At 41.3% G+C, this 27,835-nt stretch overlaps 1 protein-coding gene across 2 annotated transcripts in view; it reads left to right on the forward strand.

The window, feature by feature from the left end:
- Positions 1-27,835, forward strand: part of LOC135518007 (atrial natriuretic peptide receptor 2-like) — a 55,319-nt gene that overhangs the window by 21,023 nt on the left and 6,461 nt on the right. The window contains exons 7-16 of one of the 2 annotated variants that reach the window (XM_064942815.1): positions 431-515; positions 10,863-10,983; positions 12,152-12,247; positions 13,803-13,880; positions 19,309-19,413; positions 19,821-19,892; positions 20,598-20,757; positions 20,880-21,035; positions 23,874-24,042; positions 27,229-27,375. In XM_064942815.1, coding sequence (XP_064798887.1) covers positions 431-515; positions 10,863-10,983; positions 12,152-12,247; positions 13,803-13,880; positions 19,309-19,413; positions 19,821-19,892; positions 20,598-20,757; positions 20,880-21,035; positions 23,874-24,042; positions 27,229-27,375 — 1,189 coding nt within the window. The remainder of the gene's footprint in view (positions 1-430; positions 516-10,862; positions 10,984-12,151; positions 12,248-13,802; positions 13,881-19,308; positions 19,414-19,820; positions 19,893-20,597; positions 20,758-20,879; positions 21,036-23,873; positions 24,043-27,228; positions 27,376-27,835) is intronic. The other variant, XM_064942816.1, reaches the window with a different exon arrangement.

Raw genomic sequence — 27,835 nt, forward strand, 5'->3', positions numbered from 1 at the left:
CTATCAAAAATGCACAGTTAAAGAGGAGAATAATTATTCTGTCATACTAAGAAAAAAGAAACGTGACACAGTGTGTAAATGGTAACACATTAGTGCAGAAAATAAAGAAGTTGATTAAAAGGCTGGAAGTGAATGCTGGAATCAAACAATTAACTATGCAAATGAGCAAAAGCTGTGTGAATTAAGGAAATAGACGCCTGGCTCAAATAGAAGCCTGTTTCTAATAAGTGCATGTTGCGTTCAGTGATTTAAGCAAATAAAGTTTTACGGTACCCAAATACAGAATATATTCATTTCAGGAAAGCATTGTGGAGTTTTAATATTATTGATTTTTGAAAGCATCATTTGGTTTTGAAAACAAATTTTATAAATCGTGAAATGTTAATAAAAGGAGAAATATGTACATTGCTGTGTTTCCCTGTATTTTCAGGTCATCTTCCAGTGCTGGGGATTGTAGCTGTCGGGTCTGGCTTAGCCCTCATCATTTTTGGAATCTCCAGCTTTCTCATTTACAGGTGAGTTGTTTTGTTCATTCAGGCTTGTGCTCTGAAGACCAAGCAGTGAAATGAACATCTTTCATCTTGGAGGGAGGTAGAGGGAGGGGGGGACAGAGAGGGAGAGGGAGGGAGGGATAGAGGAAGGGAGGGAGAGAGGGGGGGAGAGCGAGAGAGAGAGAATTGATGTGCTTCAAAGAGGATTTATTAGGAGCACAACTATAGGTGCCAGCATGAAATGCACATGATTGTTGCCAGGAGCAACCACTCAGCAAGTGATGGTGGAAAAGTAAAGCAGAGAAGTATGTCACTTCCCAAGGTAAACTCAGTTACACTATCTGGCCTAAATATTTGAACAACTACATAGTTACGCTCACATAATAGTAATTAACACGTTCCTTTGTTATTATTCTTTACCTTGAATGTAGACAGAGACCTTTGCTTGATCTCCAGTCGCATTCTATGAACTTTGCTATGAACCTGTTTGTGAAATGAAATAGAGTTCCGGTGAGCTTTCTAGTTCTAGTTTTTCATAATTGGATTTTTAAATGCGGAGGCTAGAAACACCCACATGTGCTTGTGCATCTGCTGGGGAAATGATTGGTACTCTCAACCCTGTCTATGTAGGGGCTGCATTCTGTCTTCAACAAGGTCTAGAGGGCTGCTCTGAAAATTGCTTATACTTCCTCGCCGTCAAAATTATCAAAACGCCATCGTATCTGGAATTTCCGAAGCTGCCTGAATGTCTAGCTTTAATTTATGTGATTATTGGCGAGCTGGACAAGGTCAAGGAAATGTATGAATGTAGGTAAATTTTCATTTCTACACTGTTTCGATTTGGTTTTAGTCATTTTAAAGTATGTCGAGTTCGTTTTCCCAATATTATTTTTACTTAGACCACCCGTGGTCCGGACATTTGACACCCCTTACTTATCTAGAGCGACATGTAAATGTTCACACATGCTGTTCATGCAGGTGTAGTTTTGGCAGTAAATGAATGCATCTACTGTCACCCCTAATATTGATGTTAATGCTCTCCGTCACAGGAGGAACACTGATATTTCATATTAGTTATGTTTAATTTCAAAACATTCATTGGCCTCCCTCTATTTGCCAGGATTTTAATGACCAAATCTATATAATTACAGTTAGATACTAGTTAGATACTAGGTATTCCTCAGGAAACAGGCAGAATTGCATTTCTGGAGTGAAACATATGTTTGGGTCATTGGCTTTATATGAAACTCCATTATTTGGCTATATAGGGTACTGTTATAGGAGTTGTGAACAAGCACATTTTCTCAAAGACTTCACAATTTAAGGTGTCATTTCCTTCCATGTGTATCTTATAACATTCAAAGAAGGGTCATCTTGGCTTTCTAATAAAGACTGACTGGGTTTAAATGTGTGTGAAGTGCAGGGTTGGGTAGGTTACTTTCTAAATGTAATCTGTTACAATTACTAGTTACCTATCCAAAATTGTAATCAGTAACGTAATTTTTGGATTACCCGATCTCAGTAATGTAATCTGATTACATTCAGTTACTTTTAGATTACTTTCCCCTTAATTAACTTCTTGGTGACAGGAGGGCAGTATTGAGTAGGTTGGATGAATAAGGTGCCCAGATTAAACTGCCTGCTACTCTGTCCCAGATGCTAATATATGCATATTATTAGTGGTATTGGATAGAGAACACTCCGAAGTTTCTAAAACTGTTTGAATGATGTCTGTGAGTATAACAGAACTCATATGGCAGGCAAAAATCTGAGAAAAATCCAACCAGGAAGTTGGAAATCTGAGGCTTGTAGTTTTTTAACCCAGCCTCTATTGTAGATACAGTGGGATATTGCTTCCACTAGATGTCAACAGTCTTTAGAATGTTGTTTGAGGCTTCTACTCTGACGTGGGACAGAATGAGAGAGGAATGAGTCAGAGGTCTGCCAGCAGTCACGCGCTGGTCACGCGCATTTCACATGAGAGGTATCTCCCATTCCTTTACTTTTCTGAAGACAAAGGAATTGTCTGGATGGAATATTATTGAAGATTTATGTTAAAAACATCCTTAAGATTGATTCCATACATTGTTTGACAAATTTCTACGGGCTGTAACGGAACTTTTTGAACTTTTTGAACTTTTCGTCCGACGTTTGGCTGGACCTGAACACGCTTTTGGATTTGTTTACCAAACGCCCTAACAAAATAAGCTATTTGGACATTATCGAACAAAACAAACATTTATTGTGGAACTGCGAATCCTGGAAGTGCATTCTGATGAATATCATCAAAGGTAAGTGAATATTTATAATGCTCTTTTTGACTAATGTTGACTACCCAACATAGCAGATATTTCTTTTGGCTGGTTTGGGCTCTGAGCGCCGTACTCAGATTATGCTTTTTCCATAAAGTTTTTTTGAAATCTGACACAGCGGTTACATTAAGGAGAAGTGTATCTAAAGTTCCATGCAAAACACTTGAATTTTCATCAACATTTATAATGAGTATTTCTGTGAATTCATGTGGCCCTCTGCACAATCACTGCATATTTTAGAACTACTGAACATAATGCGCCAATGTAAAATTATTTTTTTAAATATAAATATGCACTTTATCGAACAAAACATACATGTATTGTGTAACATGACGTCCTATGAGTGTCATCTGATGAAGATCATCAAAGGTCAGTGATTACTTTTATCTCTATTTGTGCTTTTTGTGACTCCTCTCTTTGGCTGGAAAAATGGCTGTGTTTTTCTGTGAGTTGGTGGTGACCTAACATAATCGGTTGTGGTGCTTTCGCTGTAAAGCATTTTTGGAATCAGACACTGTGGCTGGATTAACGAGAATTGTATCTTTAAAATTGTGTAAAACACTTGTATGCTTAAGGAATTTTAATTATGAGATTTTTTTGTTTTGAATTTGGCGCCCTGCACTTTCACTGGCTGTTGGCGAGGTGGGACACTACCGTCCCACATATCCCAGCGAGGTTTTAAGAGGCATTAGAAGAAGACAGAAATGTAGGTTACCAATTGAACGGAATCTATTGCAAGATAAATCAAAGTTAAAGTTTAAATAGCTGGCCATATATGGATGTTAGATTTTAATTTATGAGTTGGTTAAGTAGGCTTCTTCTAACCTAATCGCTTTCTACTACATATAATAATACAATTAAATTATATCTTTACATTAAAAACCAAAGGCTAACAGAATTCCAGTCATTACAATAAATGATATACCCCTTGATCTTCAACAATAGGACTTGGAAATATGAAAGTATAGATTAGCCAAATAATTTTACCTGAGAAAATCCCCAAAACTAAGGATTTATAAGACAGCCCTACTCTGTTGTTTATGATTTTGTTGTCATGGAGGACTGATTGGGCTCATTGGTTCGAGTTGAAAAGTAAATGCTGCACTCATGGAATGGCATGCTTTGAGCACTACTGAAAAGGGCTATTTTCATTTGGAAAATGAATGTCATATGCTGCATAGGCCCATTGTTTACCTTTTTGTTGGTGACTCTTTGATATCTTGACAATATGCAGCAGTTTAAAGGGCAAATCCACAGATGACACAATAACAAAACGGCCACCCCTCCTCTGTTTTGGTAAAAAGCTAAGGGCCTGGGCCTGGAGAAATTTAACCACTCTCAGATTAATAGACAGAGCTATGGATGCAAGGATTGACCATCCATGATATCAAAATTATTGTTTTAACCATAGTATGAGGCTATACAGTGTTTGTTTACATTTACATTGTTTACAGACATTGGACAAAAACAAGCTTTTATTTTGGGTTCTCATGGAGTGTGACAGTTGAACTAAGCTCATGAGCCATTTATTTATAAGTTATATTCTTCAAGAATCAATGGATATACGCCACCGGTCAAAAGTTTTAGGACACCTACTCATTCAAGGGTTTTCTTTATTTTTACTATTTTCTACAGTGTAGAATAATAGTGAATACATCAACACTATGTAATAAGTGGAAAATATGGAATCATGTAGTAACCAAAAAAGTGCAAAGCTGTCATCAAGGCAAAGGGGGGCTACTTTGATGAATCTCAAATCTGTCACGTCCTGACCTTAGTTATCTTTGTTTTCTTTATTATTTTGGTTAGGTCAGGGTGTGACATGGTTGATGTATGTGTTTTTGTTCCTGTCTAAGGGTTTTGTTTTTCTATGGTTAGTTGCCTGTGTCGGCACTTGTTTATATATAGCGTCACGTTCGTTTTGTTGTTTTGTATAGTTTGTTTAGTATTTCTTTGTTAATAAATAGAAGAATGTATTCACATCACGCTGCGCCTTGGTCTCCTCCATTCAATGAACGTGACAGAATAACCCACCAAACAAGGACCAATCAGCGTGAATTGGAGGAATAACGCTTGGTGGAAAAATGGACCCGGGAGAAGGATGAGTGGGTAACAACCTGGGAGGAGATAGAGAGGTGGTCCAGAGAAAGTGCCAGTGCCTGCCTGGGATTCTATGGAACAGTGCGAGGAGGGATACAGGAGAATGGAGGAACGGCGACGATATAAGGGTACACGGCTAGCACGGAAGCCCAAGAGGCAGCCCCAATATTTTTTTGGGGGGATGCACACGAGGAGATTGGCTAAGTCAGGTAGGAGACCTGAGCCAACTCCTCATGCTTACCGTGGGGAGCGTGTTACTGGTCAGGCACCGTGTTATGCGGTGGAGCGCACGGTGTCTCCGGTGCGCTCTATTCCAGCTCCTCGCATTGGCCGGGCTAGAATGGGAATCCAGCCAGGTAGGAGAGTGCCGGCTCAGTGCTCCTGGTCTCCAGTGTACCTCCTTGGACCAGGATATCCTGCGCGGGATCTGCGTACTGAGTCTGCACAGCCCTGTGCGTCCTGTGCCAGCACCCTGCATTTGCAGGGCAAGTATAAACATCCAGCCCTGAGGTGCGTGTCCCCAGCCCAGTACCACCAGTGCCAACACCGCGCACCAGGCTTCCTGTGCGTCTCCAGAGCCCTGTACGCCCTGTTCCTCCTCCCCGAACTCTCCCTGAGGTGCGTGTCCTCAGCCCGGTACCACCAGCGCCGGTACCATGCACCAGGCCTCCAGTGCGTCTTCAGGGTCCAGTACTCCCTGTTCCTGCTCCTCGCACTCGCCCTGAGGTGCGTGTCCCCAGCCCGGTACCACCAGTGCCGGCACCACGCACCAGGCCTACAGTGCGCCTTGCCAGTCCAGAGCGTCCAGCGACAGTACCCAGTCCAGACCGTCCGGCTACAGTACCCTGTCCAGAGCATCCGGCGACAGTACCCATTCCATAGCGTCCAGCGACAGTACCCAGTCCAGAGCGTCCGGCGATAGTTTACAGACCGGAACCTCCTACGACGGGCCACAGACCGGAACCTCCTACGACGGGTGACAGTCTGGCTCCCTCCAGTCCGGATCTGCCAGTCTCCCTCCAGTCCGGATCTGCCAGAGTCTCCCTCCAGTCCGGATCTGCCAGATTCTCCCTCCAGTCCGGATCTGCCAGAGTCTCCCACCTGTCCGGCGCTGCCAGAGTCTCCCGCCTGTCCGGCGCTGCCAGAGTCTCCCGCCAGTCCAGAGGCGCCACTCACTCCAGACTCGACCATCAGTCCAGTGGCGTCCTCTAGCCCTGGGTCGATGGTGAGGGTTCCCGCTCCAGTGACATTACGTAAGTGGGCCGAGTCAGAAGTGGAGCGGGGTCCACGTCCCTCACCAGAACCGCCACCGTGGATTAATGCCCACCCAGACCCTCCCATATAGGTTTAGGTTTGCGGCCGGGAGTCCGCACCTTTTTTTTGGGTGGGTGGGGGGGGGGTACTGTCACGCCCTGACCTTAGTAATCTTTGTTTTCTTTATTATTTTGGTTAGGTCAGGGTGTGACATGGGTGATGTATGTGTTTTTGTTCCTGTCTCTGGGTTTTGTATGTCTACGGTTAGTTGCCTGTGTCGGCATTTGTTTATATACAGCGTCACGTTCTTTTTGTTGTTTTGTATAGTTTGTTTAGTATTTCTTCGTTAATAAATAGAAGAATGTATTCACATCACGCTGCACCTTGGTCTCCTCCATTCAACGAACGTGACAAAACATAACATATATTTTGATTTGTATAACACTTTTTTGGTTACTATATGATTCCATATGTGTTATTTCATAGTTTTGATGTCTTCACTATTTTTCTACAATGTTGAAAGTAGTAAAAATGAAGAAAACCCCTGGAATGAGTAGGTATGTCCAAACTTTTGACTGGTACCGTAAATATAATTTATAAGTCCAAAAATGGATGTAGCAACTACAGATTGCCCCTTTATGTCTATCAAAAGTGTGTGAGTTTGAGCATGTGTCCATTAGGACTATGGATTTTTTTTATCAGCATGAATTAGATTGATCTATAAAACAGACTTTTATTCCTTAGGCTGGGATCTGCACTATGCAGCTGTTGCAATAGCACATTTTTCCCTGGCTGTCCACTGGTTTCAAAAACAATGATTGATAGGCAGCTTAAACTTCTTGAATTCAACCTTTATTGGGTTCAAATACACATTTAGATTTGTGAACAGCCATCCACAACAACCACAATCCGTAAGGCGCAAATAGATAAATGAGAGAGCAGCAGTGTGATTCACATCAATGCACTATGTAGATATCAATAATAAGTGATATCCGTATCGCCCGTAGGCTACACCACTACTGTCATCCTTACCTCCAAGCGTTTATTCAAGTTGGATAATCTTTGGATGCCGACAGCAGTTGCACCATTGGAAGACATAGCTTGGACTGTAGCCTACAAAAGCCTATTCCTGCTCTTTTCCCGCGATCCATCAAGCACATTTGGTGTGTCATCATAGTGGTCTCTGACTTGTGGTCAGACTCGCTCAGGTGGAACAAACTTAAACGTGCGCCTTTTTTCAATGCTGATTTGAATGTCATTGCGAAAACAGAGAAGTGTCAAAGATTTTTTTACGCAAACATCTTTTCTGAGTTTAAAAGTCATCCTTGAAGTAATCATCTAGTTTTTCAAAAGTATCTGTAATCTGATTACAATAATTTAGCTGGTAATGTAACGATGACAGTTAGTGTTTTTTTGTAATCGCTTACATGTAACGGTTTATAACTCCCCATCCCTGGTGAAGTGTTAGGGGATGTTGAGTAGAACCTACTATAGGGCTCTGTAGTTTAATGGAGAGTTTGTCCAGCAAAGGTATTCACATATGGGATTTATGAAACAATAGAGCTAGTGTGGAGCACTTTGGTGCTGCGGCTACCAGACTGCAAATGAAGGCCTTTAAATAGAAAAATACTTTTGGGGGGAGAGAGAATTAGTTTAATAGTGTTTCCTGCCTTAAAAGATTGCACCGCTCCCCAGCGATAATGTGACATTTCCATTCTTCCACACAGGCACAGTCCAGAGAGCTTATACAGTTGAAGTCGGAAATTTACATGCACTTAGGTTGGAGTCATTCAAACTCGTTTTTCAACCACTCCACAAATTTCTTTTTAACAAACTATATTTTTGGCAATTGGTTAGGACATCTACTTTGTGCATGACACAAGTAATTTTTCCAACAATTGTTTTCAAACGGATTATTTCACTTATTTCACTTGTATCACAATTCTAGTTGGGTGGCAGGTAGCCTAGTGGTTAGAGTGTTGGACTAGTAAACGAAAGTTTGAAAGATCGAATCCACAAGCTGACAAGGTAAACATCTGCCGTTCTACCCCTGAACAAGGCAGTTAACCCAAGCTGTCATTGAAAATAAGAATTTGTTCTTAACTGACTTGCCTAGTAAAATAAAAAAATACTGCCCAGGAGGGAGACGTGTTCTGTCTCCTAGAGATGAATGTATTTGGTGCGAAAAGTGCAAATCAAACCCAGAACAACAGCAAAGGACCTTGTGAAGATGCTGGAGGAAACAGGTACAAAAATATCTATATCCACACTAAAACAAGTCCTATATTGACATAACCTGAGAGGCCACTCAGCAAGGAAGAAGCCACTGCTCCAAAACCACCATAAAAAACCTAGACTATGGTTTGCAACTGCACATGGGTACTTTTTGGAGAAATGTCCTCTGGTCTGATGAAACAAAAGTAGAACTGTTTGGCCATAATGACCATCATTATGTTTGGAGGAAAAAGGCAAGCAGTGAAGCACTGGGGTGGCAGCATCATGTTGTGGGGGTGCTTTGCTGCAGTAGGGACTGGTGCTCTTCACAAAATAGATGGCATCATGAGAAGGAGAATTATGTGGATATATTGAAGCAACATCTCAAGATATCAGTCAGGAAGTTAAAGCTTGGTCGCAAATGGGTCTTCCTAATGGACAATGACCCCAAGCATACTTCCAGATTTGTGGCAAAATGGCTTAAGGACAAGAAAGCCAAGGTATTGGAGTGGCCATCACAAAGCCCTGACCTCGATCCTATAGAAAATTTGTGGGCAGAACTGAAAAAGCTTGTGCGAGCAAGGAGGCCTACAGACCTGGCTCAGTTACACCAGCTCTGTCAGGAGGAAGGGTTCAAAATTCATCCAACTTATTGTGGGAAGCTTGTGGAAGGCTATCTGAAAAGTTTTACCCAAGTTAACCAATTTAAAGGCAATGCTACCAAATACTGAAATAAATCATTCTCTCTGCTATTATTCTGACATTTCACATTCTTACAATTAAGTGGTGATCCTAACTGACCTAAAACAGGGAATGTTTACTGGGATTAAATGTCAGGAATTGTGCAACTGTGTTTAAATGTATTTGGCTAAGGTGTATGTAAACTTCCGACTTCAACAGTATATACTCACGGGCATGAAACAAATAACTTTACATGAATCAACAACCAATCAGCATACTACTAAAGCAATACTTGAGTAGTTTAAGGGGAAACATTTAAATGTCTTGGAATGGCCTAGACCTCAATCCAATTGAGAATCTGTGGTATGACTTAAAGATTGCTGTACACGAGCGGAACCCATCCAACTTGAAGGAACTGGAGCAGTTTTGCCTTGAAGAATGGGAAAAAAATCCCAGTGGCTAGATGTGCCAAGTTTATAGAGATATAGAGACATACCCCAAGAGACTTACAAGTTGTTATCTGGTTTATGAATTGACTAAAAGTAGCTGATTAGTAAAAGTAGCTGATCAGACACTTACTTACTAAGATGAGGCTTATCTTGTAGTTCTTATGTTTGGTACAACTTATGTCTGTTTTAGACATACCTACAGTTAATACAGTTCCTACTTAGTCAAGGAGTCACTTGAAAACCCAGTACCTTTTGTTTTCTTCTATGAATTGGCTACTCTGGAATGCAGGGCCATGGAAGTTGGTTCCTGTGCATACACATCAAGAACAGCTCCAAGTCTTCAATGTTAAGACCCAGCAAAAGGAGGACGGGAGTTAAGATCAGAATGAATGATGATTGGCCACTGTGGGTGGAAATGCAGCACTTGCAGGAAGAGGAAATTAGGAATATATGAATAATTGTTTAACTACATGTACTGTACATGTGAGTGAAAATAGCTGTTTTATTTGTTTATCCAGGACACATTTTCAAGTCACATGTATGGTACATGTAGTTAAATAATTATTCAATAGGTGGCTCAGCAGAGGGGTAAAATCCACCAATATGCAAACGCTGCAATAATATACTGGCACTATCTGGAAGTGTCTTGCACCTTTTAGACTGACCTGGAATGTGTGGCTCTGCTCTTTTTCCCCCTTCATTTTCAACGTATCAAACTAATAATGATTTCCTCCTCAAAACGCTCACATTCCTAACATTGAAGCCATGTTTGAGGATTTTAAAAACATGGAATTTTTGCAGCAAATCGGGGGGATGTTGAGAAACACCAGGTCCTGAGAGATCTGCACCAGATGTGTTTATTCACTTGGATATTTTTTTTCACATCTCAAGAGTGATTACCAGTTATACTGGTGTTTAAAAATATTTTAAGTGGTCTATTTTTGGTCACACCGTATTTAGTTTTGTTCTGGTAACTTACAGTTTGATCGACATTGGGGAGGTAGAATTGTAACATTACATCATTAAAGTTAATATCATAATACCACAACTTAATTTTGATGATTTTTCATAGAGCTGTGGACAGTTCAAACTTTACCCTTTGTCAATGTTAGATTGCTGAGCCCTAATCATTCATTTAATCAGATAGTATCTGAGGAAATACCACTGACAAAAGTTTAATATCTCATTTGATATGGCAAGTGTCAATTATGTTGAAAGATCATAACAGTAATGATTATATCATGTTAGAACAATCTGATAACAACAATGTATGCATAATGTATCTACATGCTAGAGTTTCAGTTCGGTGCCTTTGTTGTAAACACTTTTATTCATGTGTCCTCCTGCTGTTCTTGTTGAAGGAAACTGAAGCTGGAAAAGGAGTTGGCTGGAATGCTGTGGAGGATAAAGTGGGAGGACCTGCAGTTTGAGAGCCCCAACAAATATCCCAAAAAAGCAGGCAGCCGTCTCACCCTCTCACAGGTACATTTGTCTCTGAAATAAGAGTTCAAACCAATGAATGACCTGTATTATGTTGTTTATTAGTTGTTCAGAGCGATCTCATATTATGACATGCTGGCAGCCTAAAACATTTCCTCACAATTTGTTCTTAATATTGTTTTGATTTGGTCAGTAGTCCTGGCACTGCCGTGCATCGGAGATGAAGTTGTTGTTGTTTCTCTAGCAGATTAGAATTCCATTTTAGCCAGTGGGAAAGAAAAGGCTCAACAGATGCAGTTTATCTTGCCAAAACCTCTACAGACCCACAGTATCACTGCTACCTCTCTCATAGCTTTGTTCTTAAGGCATCTTTGAGATTCCGTTTGTAATGAAAAGTGGTATATAAAATACATATATTATTATTATTATTATTATTATATGCAACAGAGGACTAGATGTCTGTCTCCGTGGTACAATTTATGACATCATTGTTGTTTAATAGCACACAAAATGTGCAGTAACAACACTGGCATTGGAATGTATCTAGAACTGTAGTTACATGTTGGTGTCTGTACATACAGTATATGTTTTACATTGAGAGCAAAAGACAGAGAAAGAGAGAAAAACAGTCGAAATCCTATGTTAGTTTAAACATTCTTGAACGTCTTCCCGGTGGTTTACTGAAGGTGGCTGGGTTTGCGGTGGCAGACACATATTAAATGATTGTTAAAATAATCCCAAATCGTACAGTACACACGTGCAGACATTCATGCACGCACATGCACACACCTTCTTCATTACAAGCTTTCAGTCCATTTCCTGGGATAATAGTGTGGGAAACATGTTGATTTTCCAGACCGATTTATTTCCAGTATGCCATGTGTTGCCAGTATTTGCATTATCTAAACATGTGTAGTGCATGCTGACACTTAATACATTACCCTCACTCCCTTTTCATTCACTCTGTGTACACCCGTTGCTACACATACGTCTCCCGAGATTCGGTTTAGCATATGAAAACAGCAATTCTTCATTTAACTGGCAAATATACCCATTGCACATACATATGAATAAAATGCTCAAGCTATTGCAAATAATTCATCTGAATTGTTTAAGTGAACATTGTATATTTGTATATGTAATGATAACCAAACTGAACCTAACTGTAGTGTGCCTGAACATTTCTCTGACTGTATCTTATCTGAGAAAGGATACTTGTTCCTCCTTCCAGAGAGGCTCCAGCTACGGCTCCTTGATAACTGCCCATGGAAAATATCAGCTATTTGCTAAAACAGGCTATTTTAAGGTAAGGCTTTCTGAGTTCTGACATTTTCAACTCCTGCTCACCCACGTGTACACGCTCACAGAGGAGATGGAGAAGAGAGTAGGCGAGCTCTGCACAGCTCAGCTGGGCTGGTTTTAATGTGATACACAGTGTGGTTCACACCTCGTCTGGACACAGCTAGCAACGTGTTGTTGTTAATGTCTCTGTTTAATGAGTCTACTGAGAATGGGGAGGATTATGTGAAAAACGTCAGACTTTGAATGTTGAGACGTGGTTGTTGGCTACATGTAACACATTTCTTCTCTATAGAAATATGCTGTAAAGTATCCAAAGCATTATATTTTCTCCTTGTTTCTATTTAGAATGCACACCTTGAATTTGATGGTGAGCTGCTCAATTGCTATATTCATCCTATTGTACCTAGCAGTCTATAATGTACTGTCTCCCTGGATTTCTCTCGCTTCCTCACCTTCTCTGAAGATTGACTTATCATCCCATTTCAAAATGACAGATATAACTCTCCATTCCGGTAGCATAGAGTTCATGGTAAATATACCTGGCACACAGATACTATACTCTGTTAAAGGAACACTAAAGTACACCCATTCTTACTTATGTTTTTCCCTTTTTTCTTCCTCTTCCCAAGAATTCAGTGAATAAGAATGGAATAGGTCAATGTTCCCATGAACCTTATACATGTCCTTTCTTTTCGCTATTTTCCTACAATGAATGGATTCCTGTCTGTCACACAGCTCCCAAAGATGGTCACATTAAGTTCTAGAACACATCTCTTTCAGTACACCACACATAGAACACATCTCTTTCAGTACACCACACATAGAACACATCTCTTTCTGTACACCACACATAGAACACATCTCTTTCTGTACACCACACATAGAACACATCTCTTTCAGTACACCACACATAGAACACATCTCTTTCAGTACACCACACATAGAACACATCTCTTTCAGTACACCACACATAGAACACATCTCTTTCAGTACACCACACATAGAACACGTCTCTTTCAGTACACCACACATAGAACACGTCTCTTTCAGTACACCACACATAGAACACGTCTCTTTCAGTACACCACACATAGAACACGTCTCTTTCAGTACACCACACATAGAACACGTCTCTTTCAGTACACCACACATAGAACACGTCTCTTTCAGTACACCACACATAGAACACGTATCTTTCAGTACACCACACATGGAACACTTATCTTTCAGTACACCACACATAGAACACATCTCTTTCAGTACACCACACATAGAACACATCTCTTTCAGTACACCACACATAGAACACATCTCTTTCAGTACACCACACATAGAACACTTATCTTTCAGTACACCACACATAGAACACATCTCTTTCAGTACACCACACATAGAACACTTATCTTTCAGTACACCACACATAGAACACATCTCTTTCAGTACACCACACATAGAACACATCTCTTTCAGTACACCACTCAGTAGTCTGTCACATAGCCTGCATAGAAGGTTATTAATATCTGTCTCTTTATCTTGCTCTTTATCTCTCTTTGACACAGGGCAACCTGGTGGCCATCAAACATATGAACAAGAAGAGGATAGAGCTGACCAGACAAGTGCTGTTTGAACTCAAACATGTAAGTCCAGATCAGTGCCAAATGTTTTACTGTATACAGTGCCTTCGGAAAGTATTCAGACCCCTTCACTTTTTCCACATTCTGTTATGTTACAGCCTTATTATTTCCCTCAGCAATCCACACACAATACCCCATAATGACAAAGCAAAAACAGGTTTTTAGACATTTTAGGAAATGCAAAAACAGAAATACATTATTTACAAAAGTATTCAGACCCTTTGCTATGAGACTCGAAATTGAGCTCAGCTGCATCCTGTTTCCATTGATCATCCTTGAGATGTTTCTACAACTTGATTGGAGTTGACCGGTGGTAAATTCAATTGATTGGACATGATTTGGAAAGGCACACACCTTTCCAGATAAGGTTCCACAGTTGACAGTGCATGTCAGAGCAAAAACCAAGCCATGAGTTTGAAGGAATTGTCTGTAGACCTCCGAGACAGGATTGTGTGGTGGCACAGATCTGGAGAAGGGTACCAAAAAATGTCTGCAGCATTGGAGGTCCCCAAGAACCCAGGGGCCTCCATCATTCTTAAACTGAGGAAGTTTAGAACCACCAAGATTCTTCCTAGAGCTGGCCGCCCGGCCAAAATGATGGTAACTTTGACAGAGCTCCAGAGTTCCTCTATGGAGATGGGAGAATCTGTCAGAGGGACAACCATCTCTGCAGCACTCCACCAATCAGGCCTTTATGGTTGAGTGGCCAGACGGAAGCCACTCCTCAGTGAAAGACACAACAACCCACTTGAAGTTTGCCAAAAGGCACCTAAAGGACTCTCAGACCATGAGAAACAAGATTCTCTGGTCTGATTAAACCAAGATTGAACTCTTTAGCCTGAATGCCAAGCGTCATGTCTAAAGGACACCTGGCACTATCCCTACAGTGAAGCATGGTGGTGGCAGCATCATGCTGTGGGGATGTTTTTCAGTGGCAGGGACTGGCAGATTAGTCAGGATTGAGGCAAAGATGAACGGAGCAAAGTACAGAGAGATCCTTGATGAAAACCTGCTCCAGAGAGCTCAGGACATCAGACTGGGTCGAAGGTTCACCTTCCAACAGGACAACAACCCTAAGCACACAGCGAAGACATGCAGGAGTGGCTTTGGGACAAGTCTCTGAATGTCCTTGACTGGCCCAGCCAGAGCCCGGACTTGAACCTGAAAATAGCTGTGCAGCAACGCTCTCCATCCAACCTGACAGAGCTTGAGAGGATCTGCAGAGAGGAATGGGAGAAACTCGCCAAATACAGGTGTGCCAAGCTTGTAGCGTCATACCCAAGAAGACTTGAGGCTGTAATTGCTGCCAAAGGTGTTTCAACAAAGTACTGAGTAAAGGGTCTGAATCAAATCAAATCCAAGTTTATTTGTCACGTGTGCTGAATACAACAGTGAAATGCTTAATTACAGGCTCCAACAAATGGTGCGAGAAACAAAAGGTGTGTGTGTGTAGGTAAGTAAAGAAATAAAACAAGAGTAAAAAGACATTTGAAAAAAGAGTAACAGGGCTATATACCGACACCTGTTAGTCAGGCTTATTGAGGTAGTATGTACATGTAGGTATCGTTAAAGTGACTATACATATATGATGAACAGAGAGTAGCAGAAGCGTAAGAAGAGGGGTTGGCGGGTGGTGGGACACAATGCAGATAGCCTGGTTAGCAAATGTGCAGGAGCACTGGTTGGTCAGGCCAATTTAGGTAGTATGTACATGAATGTATAGTTCAAGTGACTATGCATATAAGATAAACAGAGAGTAGCAGCAGCGTAAAAGAGGGGTTGGGGGAGGCACACAATGCAAATAGTCCGAGTAACCATTTGGTCACCTGTTCAGGAGTTTTATTGCTTGGGGGTAAAAACTGTTGAGAAGCCTTTTTGTCCTAGACTTGGCACTCCGGTACCGCTTGGTAGTAGAGAGAACAGTCTATGAATGGGGAGGCTGGGGTCTTTGACCATTTTTAGGGCCTTCCTCTGACACCGCCTGGGTAGAGGTCCTGGATGGCAGGCAGCTTTGCCCCAGTGATGTACTGGGCTGTACACACTACCCTCTGAAGTGCCTTGTGGTCGGAGGCCGAGCATTTGCTGTACCAGGCAGTGATGCAACCGGTCAGGATGCTCTCGATGTTGCAGCTGTTGAGGATATCAGGACCCATGCCAAATCTTTTTAGTTTCCTGAGGGGGAATAGGCTTTGTCGTGCCCTCTTCACAACTTTGGTGTGTTTGGACCAATCTAGTTTGTTGTTGATGTGGACACCAAGGAATTTCAAGCTCTCAACCTGCTCCACTACAGCCCTGTCGATGAGAATGGGGACATGCTCGGTGCTCCTTTTCCTGTAGTCCACAATCATCTCCTTGGTCTTGGTCTTATGTAAATGTGATATTTCAGTAGGACATTTTTATACATTTACAAAAATGTCTAAAAACCTGTTTTTACTTTGTCATTATGGGATAGTGTGTAGATTGATGAGGGAAAAATGATTTAATCCGTTTTAGAATAAGGCTGTAACGTAACAGAATGTGGAAAAAGTCAAGGCGTTTGAATACTTTCCAAATGTACTGTATGTGTGATGTTATTACTTAACATTATTATCATAAAGTCTGGTGTGTTGTTTAACTCTTTACTACCTCACTGCAGGGATATTCATTCCCTAAGTAAGCGTTTGTTAAGCTTCGTTCAGCTGGATGGTCCCGTGTGGCTCAGTTGGTAGAGCATGGTGCTTTAAACATCAGAGTCGTGGGTGCAATTCCCACATGGGGCCAGTATGAAAAAAGTATGAAAATGTGTGCACTCACTACTGGAAGCTTGCTCTGGAAAAGGGTGTCTATAAAATGACTCATATGTAAAAATATAGCGGTCTTTTACCTCGATGATTTAGTTTTATTGGCTGCTATAGAGAGTCCACTCACCGGATTTAAACCAGTCGCTGATGAAAAGACTAAAGTAGTAAACACTTGGACCCTCCAGGACTAGAGTTGAATGTGCCTGCCTTGTTCCCTGCCTCCTGTTGTTGTAGGGGATCATACCTCTGTTTATGACCCCTGTGCAACAGCAGTAGTAGAATGAGTCTCTCCCACTGAGGAGGTTAAGCCACTGTAGACTTTGGGGGATGTGAAGGGGATGTGTACTGAATCATTACCAGGTTGGTCACAGGAGGGCCTCTTTCACTCTGCTGCAGGAGATGTCTCATTAATGAACCTGTGCTCTTGCTGCTGTTACAAAGACAGATCCTCAAACATCCTCAAACACCCTCCAACATCAGCTGTGGATGAAGGAAATTGTCTCCGTTTTGGGAATGACATTTTATGAGACAGTTATAAGGAAATGGGGGAAGAAAAAAAAACTAATATTTGAAACACAATTTGGAAAAGGCAAACATTGATGAAACATATTAGTTTAACCCTCCTGTTGTGTTCATTTCATGTTAATTAATTCTGTGTTCCCGGTCCAAAATGACCGCTCCTTTATAGCTGATTATAAATCCATAATAATACATATATTATCACCTAATGTTGTGATAGATCTTTTTATCAACTTAAGTTCTTGTGTACATTACAAGTTTTGAACTTCTATTTGCTATTTATGGCCTGTAGGCCTCATTGACCTGAGCTCATATAACTTGTTTTTAAGTTAGAAAAAGCATAATGTATGAATTATTTTGACTATAACAAATACTCAGATTAAATATATTGTGCTAGTTATCACAGACTACTTTGTGTCAAAGTTTAACAGGGACTCTCTCTCCTCCTCACCAGTATCATGATCAAAGATATGATCAAGAGCCTCACATACAGTATATCGTTTGGTCATTGTGCTGCCACAGAATGAATTGTGAGCAAGGCCTCAAAAAAGCTTTATATACCAGAGATGTGAGAAAAGTTCTATATATTATTGAAACAATGTTGCGATTGTTTGTGAGAATGCCAACAGGTGTGGTTCCCGTGGGGGAAAGATTATATTGGGGAAAGGTTCCCGTGGGGGTTGTCATGGAAGCCAAGAAGGGGAGTGAGGTGTGTGTGTGTGCTCAAACACACAGGCATGTGGGGGTCTGGGAGAAGAAATGTGTCCATCTGATGAATGGGGATATGCCTGAACTAAATGTTATACACTAATTGTAATCTCACCTATTAATTTCCTTTGACCGGGAACACCACAGGTGTACAAAAGTTAAATAGAACACCCAAAATGTAATGAAAATCATCCAAATGTATTTTGTGTGTTGAGATGCTCTGTGTGGACAAAAGTCATGGAATATTATGACAATCAGATTAAGTGAACTACATTTTTCAGAGAGAAAACTTGTAAATCTGTCCCATTCGACCAGAACACAGCAGGAGGGTTAAAGCTACTGAAAAGCCAGAAGTCAGTGCTATTATCTGATCTCTGGGTCTGTATTAATTGAGTTATCACCCGTGTTGGTGGATAAGGCTCTGGGTGGCCTGGGCTCTCTCACTCTGTCTGTGTCTGAGCTTTGGATGAGACACGGCGGTGGGCAGGCTGCGAGCACAGGAGAGACAACCGTCTGAGCTAGCAGCTCCTCAGACGCCCCGGCCCCGCTCATGAAAGAGCCAACCAGATGGGGGAGAGAGGGTTCTGCCAATGGAAACTTAACTGCTTGTCTTCCAGAGCCTCTCCTCCCCTCCCCCGTTAGCTAGCGTTCAGCATGGGAAATGATATAGGCCAAAGGGTATGCTAACTTCTCCTGAGTCGTGAAACAGGAGTGACTGACTCCCTGGTTTTGGTGTTATAACAGCTGTCACTCAGCTCTGTTTTCCATGAAATGGCCTCAGACCAAAACACACCATACAGGTTATGCTCGCTGTTTTTTTAGAAGTTTCATGCTGCTCAGAGATATTATGTACCTCCTCCCTGCTAGGGCATGGATGTATTGAAACCGAGAGGATATGTGGACAGGAATTAATTTGTGTGTCTCTTTAAAAGATTCCTTCACTCTGTTGTTTATACATACACAGCATATGGAACTTTTAAATACAGAGCTCACAATGCTTTCCAAGGTGATTTCCATGACATTTCATTTGACATGATTCATTTTTGGACTAGATCCCATGTAATGCATTTGACACGTTAGCCAGCTATGCACTCATATTATAGCTAGTACATCCTTTCAACACCTCCATATTTTTTCACATTCTGTGGTTTTTCACAACACTGCCTCATTCATAACCTCTCGGCCCAGTTTATTCACATGCACGTGTCAACTGGATGGCCTATGAGTGAATGCTATACTCAACACGTAGACAAGACACCGTGCCAAACCTGCTAGCTGTAAATAGACTATTCTGATGAGGTTTTGTCTGTCCTATTTGTTAGCTTTTCTAGAAAAGCTCATCCATTTTGTTTAGCATCTATTGCCATATAATCTTGAGAGATATAGCTATAATGATGTAATAATTATATTTGTTTTGGTTACAGATGAGAGATGTGCAATTCAACCATTTAACCAGATTCATTGGTGCCTGCATTGACCCTCCCAACATCTGCATCGTGACTGAATATTGTCCCAGAGGCAGTCTTCAGGTAACACCTCACAATCATTATATTTCATGGAATATTAGTTGTATTGCATGTTTTGTCAAGTATGACCACCAATATTATATTAAAATGGCCATTCAGTGTAATCTTACTCATTTATTCATTCATACTATTTCTGTAAATGTATGGTTTAAAATGCTGAGAGACATTTGGAAACAAACACTTGACTTTCATGTTCAGTTTGAAATGCCAGCCTGATATACTGCTACTATTTAACTGCCAAAAATGTAAGAATGTAAAACTATAGGAAACTTTTAGCAATGGAGCTTATTGTGTGAAAACATTTCATACTGACTCACTGTAACACTGTGTTACTGTTTAAAAGACAGGACAGATACATGTGATGTAGCAAGATGACAGCAAGTTTCCAGAAATGCTTATTTCACTTTTAGGACATTTTGGAGAATGAGAGCATCAATCTGGACTGGATGTTCCGCTATTCACTCATCAACGACATAGTCAAGGTATGTGTTTTTCACCTACTTAGGTGTCATATTGTGGAAAATATAAAGGTAATCCATGTGTGTAGCCACGTCACATGTTGCTGTAAGATAGCAGTCAACAATACTAGGTTGGTAACTGCAGTTTGGTTGTTTTGAGGTCACATGGCTATATGCATCAAACTTCATATGACCTCAAACTTGGACAGCAACATAATCACAATCTCACCACAAAATTCTTTGCACTTAATAAAAAGTAATCATCCATATATTTTCAATAGTTATTTATAGCCTGCTCTAACAAAGGGGCTTTTTGTTTGAAATCACTATCTTGAGAGATACTATATTGGTGAAATACATGGAGAATGGCGTACACCAACCACATTGCTGATATAATAACCGTCCTTCAAGCTGGCAACAACAGGGACCTTCTGACAAGCAAAAAAGCCTATAAGCCACATTCTGATACACAAGTGTCTCAAAATATTAGAGGTATACATGAGAGTGCAGTATCCTTTTGAGTCCCCGTAGAAATGTTGTGCACATTAATACCACAAAAGTTCCAATGTGACATGTAAACTGAACACTTGGATCCATGCAGAATTTTTATTGCATTTCCATTTCGATCAAACTCAAAACACATATTTTCCACATGATCAGTATGTTTTCACGTATGCTATACTGTAGGAAAAATGTCTTGAACGGTACATTTCATGCTTGCTCCGCCAGGGAATGAACTATCTGCACAACAGCTACATCGGCTCCCATGGAAATCTGAAGTCATCTAATTGTGTGGTGGACAGTCGATTTGTGTTGAAAATTACAGATTACGGACTGGCCAGTTTCCATTCATCATGTGAAAATGACGACTCGCACGCACTCTATGCAAGTAGGTCAACATTGTCCGCGGAGGTGATCACTTTGCCTCTTCACCAATGGAAGGAAACTAAATGGAGGATTGGATAAAAGAAAAGGTGTTCAGTGGATAATGTGAGTTTGTTGTGTTTCCAGAGAAGCTGTGGACGGCCCCTGAGTTGTTGATCTACGACAGACACCCTCCACAGGGCACCCAGAAAGGAGATGTGTACAGCTTTGGCATCATACTCCAGGAGATAGCCCTGAGGAATGGACCCTTCTATGTGGAGGGCATGGATCTGAGCCCCAAAGGTAAAATGAATTATGCCACTAAACACAATTGTAATGACATTTAGACATTCGAGTCATTTATTTAGCAGACGCTCTTATCCAGAGAAACTTACAGTTAGTGTATTCTTCTTAAGGAGGCTAGGTGAGGCAGAAACATATCTCTGCCATTGTAAGTACATTTTATCCTTAATGAAGCAGTGTCGTGGAAATTCTACACAGGGACACTCAAAATCAATCTTAAATGAATCATTGTTTACTTTCAGCGTGCTGGAGAGGTTCCAACCAACTCAAGTACACATGTTGGTCAGGAGCTCCTCCCAGGGCAGTCCAGTTAGTTCTCTTTTATACAGACAAGTTATATTTGCATGATTTAGCGTAGTCATCATTCATAATTCATTCATCACTAACATTTGCTTAATTCACGTGACAGACCAATACCTCATGAGGCTTCTTCTCTCTAAGCTGAGACCTTGAAACTAAGACATCCCTTTCTCAAAACAAAGTTCTGGGCGTATTGCCAAATTGCAGATACTGATAGTGAGGATTCATTCAGTCACTTGCATGAACAAAGAAATTGGTTATTAGAAAAGCACATGAATAGAACACAGAAATGGAATAAAAGCTATCAGTAGCTATCAGCAAAGTCAATGCTAGTAGAAAATAGAAAGGTGTGTGCAAGTGTTAGTTTACAAGAGGCAAGGGTGCTGTGGGGTTATTTAGGATACTCTTTGAAGAGGTAGGGTTTCAGCCATTTTCTGGAAGATGGACAGGGACTCTGCTGTCCTAACTTCAGGAGGAAGCTGGTTCCACCACTGGGGTGCCAGGACAGAGAAGAGCTTGGACTGAGCTGAGCGGGAGCTGGCCTCCCATAGGGGTGGGTGGGTGGGCCAAGAGATCAGAGGTGGCAGAACGGAGTACTCAGGTTGGGGTGTCGTGTTTGACCATAGCCTGAAGGCAGTTCTTCAAATCAAATCAAAGTTTATTTGTCACGTGCGCCGAATACAACAGGTAGACCTTACAGTGAAATGCAACCTTACAGGCTCTAAACAATAGTGCAAAAAAGGTATTAGGTGAACAATAGGTAGGTAAAGAAATAAAACAACAGTAAAAGGACAGGCTATATACAGTAGCGAGGCTATAAAAGTAACGAGGCACACCGGTACCGTTTGCGGTAGTAAAGAGAACCGTCTATGACTGGGATGGCTGGGGTCTTTGACCATTTTTAGGGCCTTCCTCTGACACTGCCTGGTGTAGATGTAACGATGTGAAACGGCTAGCTTAGTTAGCGGTGTGCGCTAAATAGCATTTCAATCGGTGACGTCACTTGCTCTGAGACATTGAAGTAGTAGTTCCCCTTGCTCTGCAAGGGCCGCGGCTTTTGTGGAGCGATGGGTAACGACGCTTCGAGGGTGACTTTTGTTGATGTGTGCAGAAGGTCCCTGGTTCGCGCCCGGGTATGAGCGAGGGGACGGTTTAAAATTATACGACTAGCTTAGTTAGCGGTGTGCGCTAAATAGCGTTTCAATCGGTTTCAATCGATGGCACGACAATGGGCCTTAGGATCTCTTCATGGTATGTCTGTGCATTCCAATTGCCATTGATAAAATGCAATTGCGTTTGTTGTCCATAGCTTATACCTGCCCATACCATAACCCGACTACCACCATGAGGCACTCTGTTGACAAAGTTGACATCAGCAAACCACTCGCCCACACAACGCCATGCACGTGGTCTGCGGTTGTGAGGCCGGTTCGATGTACTTTTTCAAAGATTGAAACTGGTTGAACAGTGTATCTATGCCTTCCTTTCCCCAAAATATAGACTCAGCTTTCATTTTACACCCAATTTGATATGCTCCTATGAACTTCACGTTGGTGCTCATGGGTCCTTTTACATGGAAATGCCCTGTTTTGTCTGTCTCCATTGTTGAGCCAATTACTCTGTCTCTTCAGATACTTTAGGCAGCTTACCTCCTGTTCATCATGAATCAAGTGCCATTATTTCCTGCTTGATTGAATGTTCCTAATCGATAAAGTAATGGAGTAAAAGTCACAATCATCAGAGTTGGACAACTCCAGTCTTCAGTTCGAGGGCTGCAGTACTGCTGGTTTCAGTTCTCCCTGGGACTTAGGGGGCTTTCACACCAAATTGGTTTTGTGCTGTTTTTCCGAACTCTGGTGCATTTACCCCCTTCGTTTGGACTGGTGTAAACACTCTATACAGACTCGGGAGCTCACTAAACAACGTACTGTGGTTCCATCAAAAAGGGTGGTCTCGGTCCAATTCAATTCTTACCGTGATGAGGTTCGCTGCAGGTGAGAACGCAGTCCAGACCAGATACAGGAAAAGAACCAGTCGCTCATTATTATTGGTTGTTTGGCTGCGAGCATTTGATGAAATGCACACAGCATCATAACTTGAGATATCTGAAACATTCTGTGGGTAGCAGCACATTTATGAGTGCGTCCAATGCAGAATTGTAGAGACCGGGCTATACTGAATATAGTCTATTCACGTCGTGTTTAGAGTTTCCTCCCGCATGTTGTTGGAAGACAAAAGCGAAAGTAGTATGAAGATGGGAACACAAGTGTTCCTTCATGATAATCATCAATGCATTTTTGTCCAATAAGCAAATAACTTGCATGGACACGTTTAGACATTTTTATTAGTTTGACATTTGGCAATGTGAAACCAACCTGACCAAATGAAAACATTATATTAACAAATAGTCTGACTCTGATTCGAGCTATAGCTCTAAACTATGTGTGAAAACGCCCTTAATTGATTGATCGATTTCACCTTTTTCCCAGAGAATGCAGAACACACACACTAACACTCCCCCTATCTTGTCTATTACAGAGATAGTGCAGAAGGTGCGTAACGACCAGAGTCCTTACTTTCGGCCCACCACAGACAACAGCTGCCACTGTGAGAAGCTGACCATCCTGATGGATAGCTGCTGGGCCGAGGACCCCGTCGAGCGGCCAGACTTCAGCCACATCAAGATCTACATCACCAAACTAAACAAGTGAGCACTGAGCACCGTCGTGCCCCAAAATGGCTTCCAATCTCATCTTGTATCAGATACCATGTAGATCATATTTTCTTTGGATTTATTTTATGAAGATGTTTGAAAAAGAGAATGAAGGAAATAATTGCATTAAATTGATATTATCAAGAGACGCTGGAAAAGGGATCTACTATTAATATTAAATAAAATCGGGATGCTTATCACACACAAATCATTTCAGATCAGAGTGATAGGAAGTCTTCTACCTCCAAAAGTGTGTGGTTCATATTTATCTTGTTTTTCATGGCTTACGCTATGCATGATTTAGATGCATATTTTGGTTCCGTGGTGTGTGCGTGTATGCATGTAAAAAGCATGTTTTCCCTTGAGCTGGGCACACCGGATGCTGATCAAAAGCAGGAAAACCTTAAAGATGTACAGATGAGTGACCTCTGATGAAGGAAATAAAGTACTTTATGAGCTGTGGGAGGAAATCAGACCCTGGTATTTGCTTTGTCGCTGGATTAAGCTTTCCTGCAACTTTCAGATGTGCCCCCTTAGTGCAGAAGTGTTTTGATGTTATTCAACGCTTCTGTATTTCCTACAAGTGCAAACAAAGGCTTTTTTTGTGTTGGTATAGTAGAAATTCTCCAATTCTGACAGTTGTGACAGGGAGATCACAACTACGGTTGCGAAGGTACCGGTAATTTACCAAAGAATCTTCAGTAATATTGGTAATTAACAGGTAATTTTTGTCAATCTATGGTAACTTTGGTAATGTATACTTGAATAACTAAAATCTGGTGACTGCGCAGGCCACTTCAGTAAGCTGAAATCACTGTAATGTTCGTATAACCATTCTTGGACAATACTAGCCTTGTGGCATCCTGCTGAAAAAAATCCATTCATGGATATACTGCTGCCATGCAGGGATGCACCTGATAGGCAATGATGTTCAGATATCCTGTGGCATTCAAACGTTGCTCCACTTTTATCAAGGGGCCCAATGTGTGCCATGAAAAGACCACACCATACCACCACCACCACCAGCCTGCAATGTTAACACGCAGCAAGATGGATGCATCTACTCATGTGGTTTTCTCAATACCATTGAAAGATTAGTGGAATCTGTGTGGGTAGCTGGACAGGTAGGATGGCTGACAGTGAAGGTGAACAGGTGGTCACGTGTCAGGTGACAGGAATGGATGAGACTGAGGCAGGAATTCCTTTAACCATAAAGTGGTATATTTACTGAGTAGTCTGTGTTGCATCACAAAGGAAACAGATAACATGTATCCAATCAAATTCATAATCAAAGATCAAATCATATCATCCATTATTAACATCATTTAGGGAATTCAACAGTCCAGTTCATTAAGAAGTTAATAGTAATCATCCGCGAGTCATTTAGGCTCGTAACTATTTATCATAAATCATGAAATAATACAAACAGTGAATACAATACAAAATATAATCCCATTATCAAAGTCAATCAGTTAGCAAACAATGACGTTTCTCATTTCATTTCATTACGATCCGTAGGGATGTAATCATTGACAATTCACATTACACAATATGTTTGAAGCGTGCGCTCCAAGCCGCGCTCCGCGGTGATAACTATAAACAATAACTGAATGGCCCACTCTCCCGATCGCCACAGATAATTCAGATGAAAGGTACGAGTCGGTGGATTTACGTGGATTCATGGACGCACAGAACTTCTGGATCAGATGGTGTTAAGGAAGAGAAAGCAGCGAGATCAGGCGATGGCAATTTCCTCCTTTTATGGAGTTGAGATCGGTCGGACATTTCCACCTGACCTAATTAAAGCGCCCCTGGCCCAGCTGAGTAAATGGCAATGAATTAAAGGATTATTCCACCAACTCCATGGGCCTTTTCTACAACCATAGTCCTCCCATCAGCATAAAACAGCTGGAACCACAATTCATCAGACCAGGCAATGTAATTCCAATTCTCCAGTGTCCAGTGTTTTCGTTCCTTAGCCTACTGCAACCACAGTTTCTTGTTTTTTTGCTGAAAGAAGTGGAACTCTGTAAGGTCGTCAGCTGCCATGTCCAATTCGTGTCAAGGTACGACGAGTTGTGCATTATTTTATGGGTCTTTGGGCAACAATATTGTACTGGACTGTCAGTTGACTAACTGTAGCCTGTCTGTTGCTCTGCACAATTCGTCAGCCTCCTTTGTCCTCTTTCATCAATGACCCATTTTCGACCACTGGCCTGCCATTGGCTGGATGTCCTTTGGGTGGTAGACCATTCTTGATACACACAGGAAACGGTTGAGTGTGAAAACCCCAGCAGCGTTGCAGTTCTTGACACACTCAAATCGGTGCACCTGGCACCTACTACCATACCCTGTTCAAAGGCACTTAAATGTTTTTTCTTGCCCATTCACCCACACATACACCATCCATGTATTAATTGTCTCAAGGCTTCAAACCTTCTTTAACCTGTGGCATCAATAAGGGATCATATCTTTCACCTGGTCAGTCTATGTCATGGAAAGTGCAGGTGTCCTAATATTTTGTACACAGTGTAAATTGCACAAGAATTATACATTTATAGATTTTTTTTAAGGTATTTTTTTCTCTTTATTCAACCCGCCACTTTGTGTAGCCATTAGTGATAATGATAATGATAACCGTCTGCTGGTAAATGTTAAGGATTTCCCAAAAACCTTCTCAATTACATTTTAACTACAGTGTAGTCTATGCCTACCTGACAGAATTATATCATGATTATTTGCATCAATCCAGTGAGCATTTCGTTTAGGAAACTCTGCAATCCCACAAGCGCTACAGAAACTCTGCTAACCAAACAATGGTCTCTGGCTGGTGCACACTTGCATTAAAGGGTAACTACACACAAAGTTCAACATTCTTAGATTTTTCCCAGATCTTAAAAGTGGCCTCCTGATGTATAAATAAAGTGTGATTTTGAGAGGCCGAAAACCTGAAAATAAATTGGAAAAACAAAACGGAGAAATGGATTTAGGAAAAACTAAACGGAATCAGGCAAAAAAATGTTACAGATTTTATCGGGCCCTAGACCATGAAGTCACTTCTGAAATACGCATTGAATTGTACATTAGGTGATGTTAACAGAATAGAAAGTTCAGATATTTTTCATTCAGAATGGCAACAAATGAATGGGTATGTTATCTTTCTGTCTTTTTTCATCACAGGGAGGGAAGTACCAGTATTCTGAACAACCTGCTGTCCAGGATGGAGCAGTATGCCAACAACCTGGAGAACCTGGTAGAGGAACGAACGCAAGCCTACCTGGAGGAGAAGAGAAAAGCCGAAAATCTACTTTACCAGATCTTGCCACAGTAAGAATAATTATTATTCCGATTTTCGTCTTGCCCTATTATCCTTATTATCAGTCTGAACTTCTGCTTATCAAATTGTGAAAATGAGGAAACTATTTTCCGTATAATGCTGTGCCACTTGATCACTGTTCAAATTCCAAGAAAGAGCGTCTCAGCTTTCTATATCTCACAATTTAAAAAAAGATACACATTCACAGTTAAGCAGAGAGGAGATGAAAGGGCAAGGCAAGATGGGAGCTGACAAGCAAACTTCTCATTAACCAGAACTAGGAGGAGAAATGTGATAGGGTGTTAAGCACCTCTGATAACACGAAAGCAGCAAACGATAAGCCATGTCCTCCATCTATTTAGGCTGTCTGTCTCAGTGCCATAGTCACACTCATTTATCCTCCCATTGTCTGGCCAAATGACTCCCTCCAACTTTCAGCCAATTTGACAGACAGAGAATGGCCTGAGAGAA

The sequence above is a fragment of the Oncorhynchus masou genome, chromosome 28 (assembly GCF_036934945.1).
Source record: "Oncorhynchus masou masou isolate Uvic2021 chromosome 28, UVic_Omas_1.1, whole genome shotgun sequence".
NCBI lineage: Eukaryota > Metazoa > Chordata > Actinopteri > Salmoniformes > Salmonidae > Oncorhynchus > Oncorhynchus masou.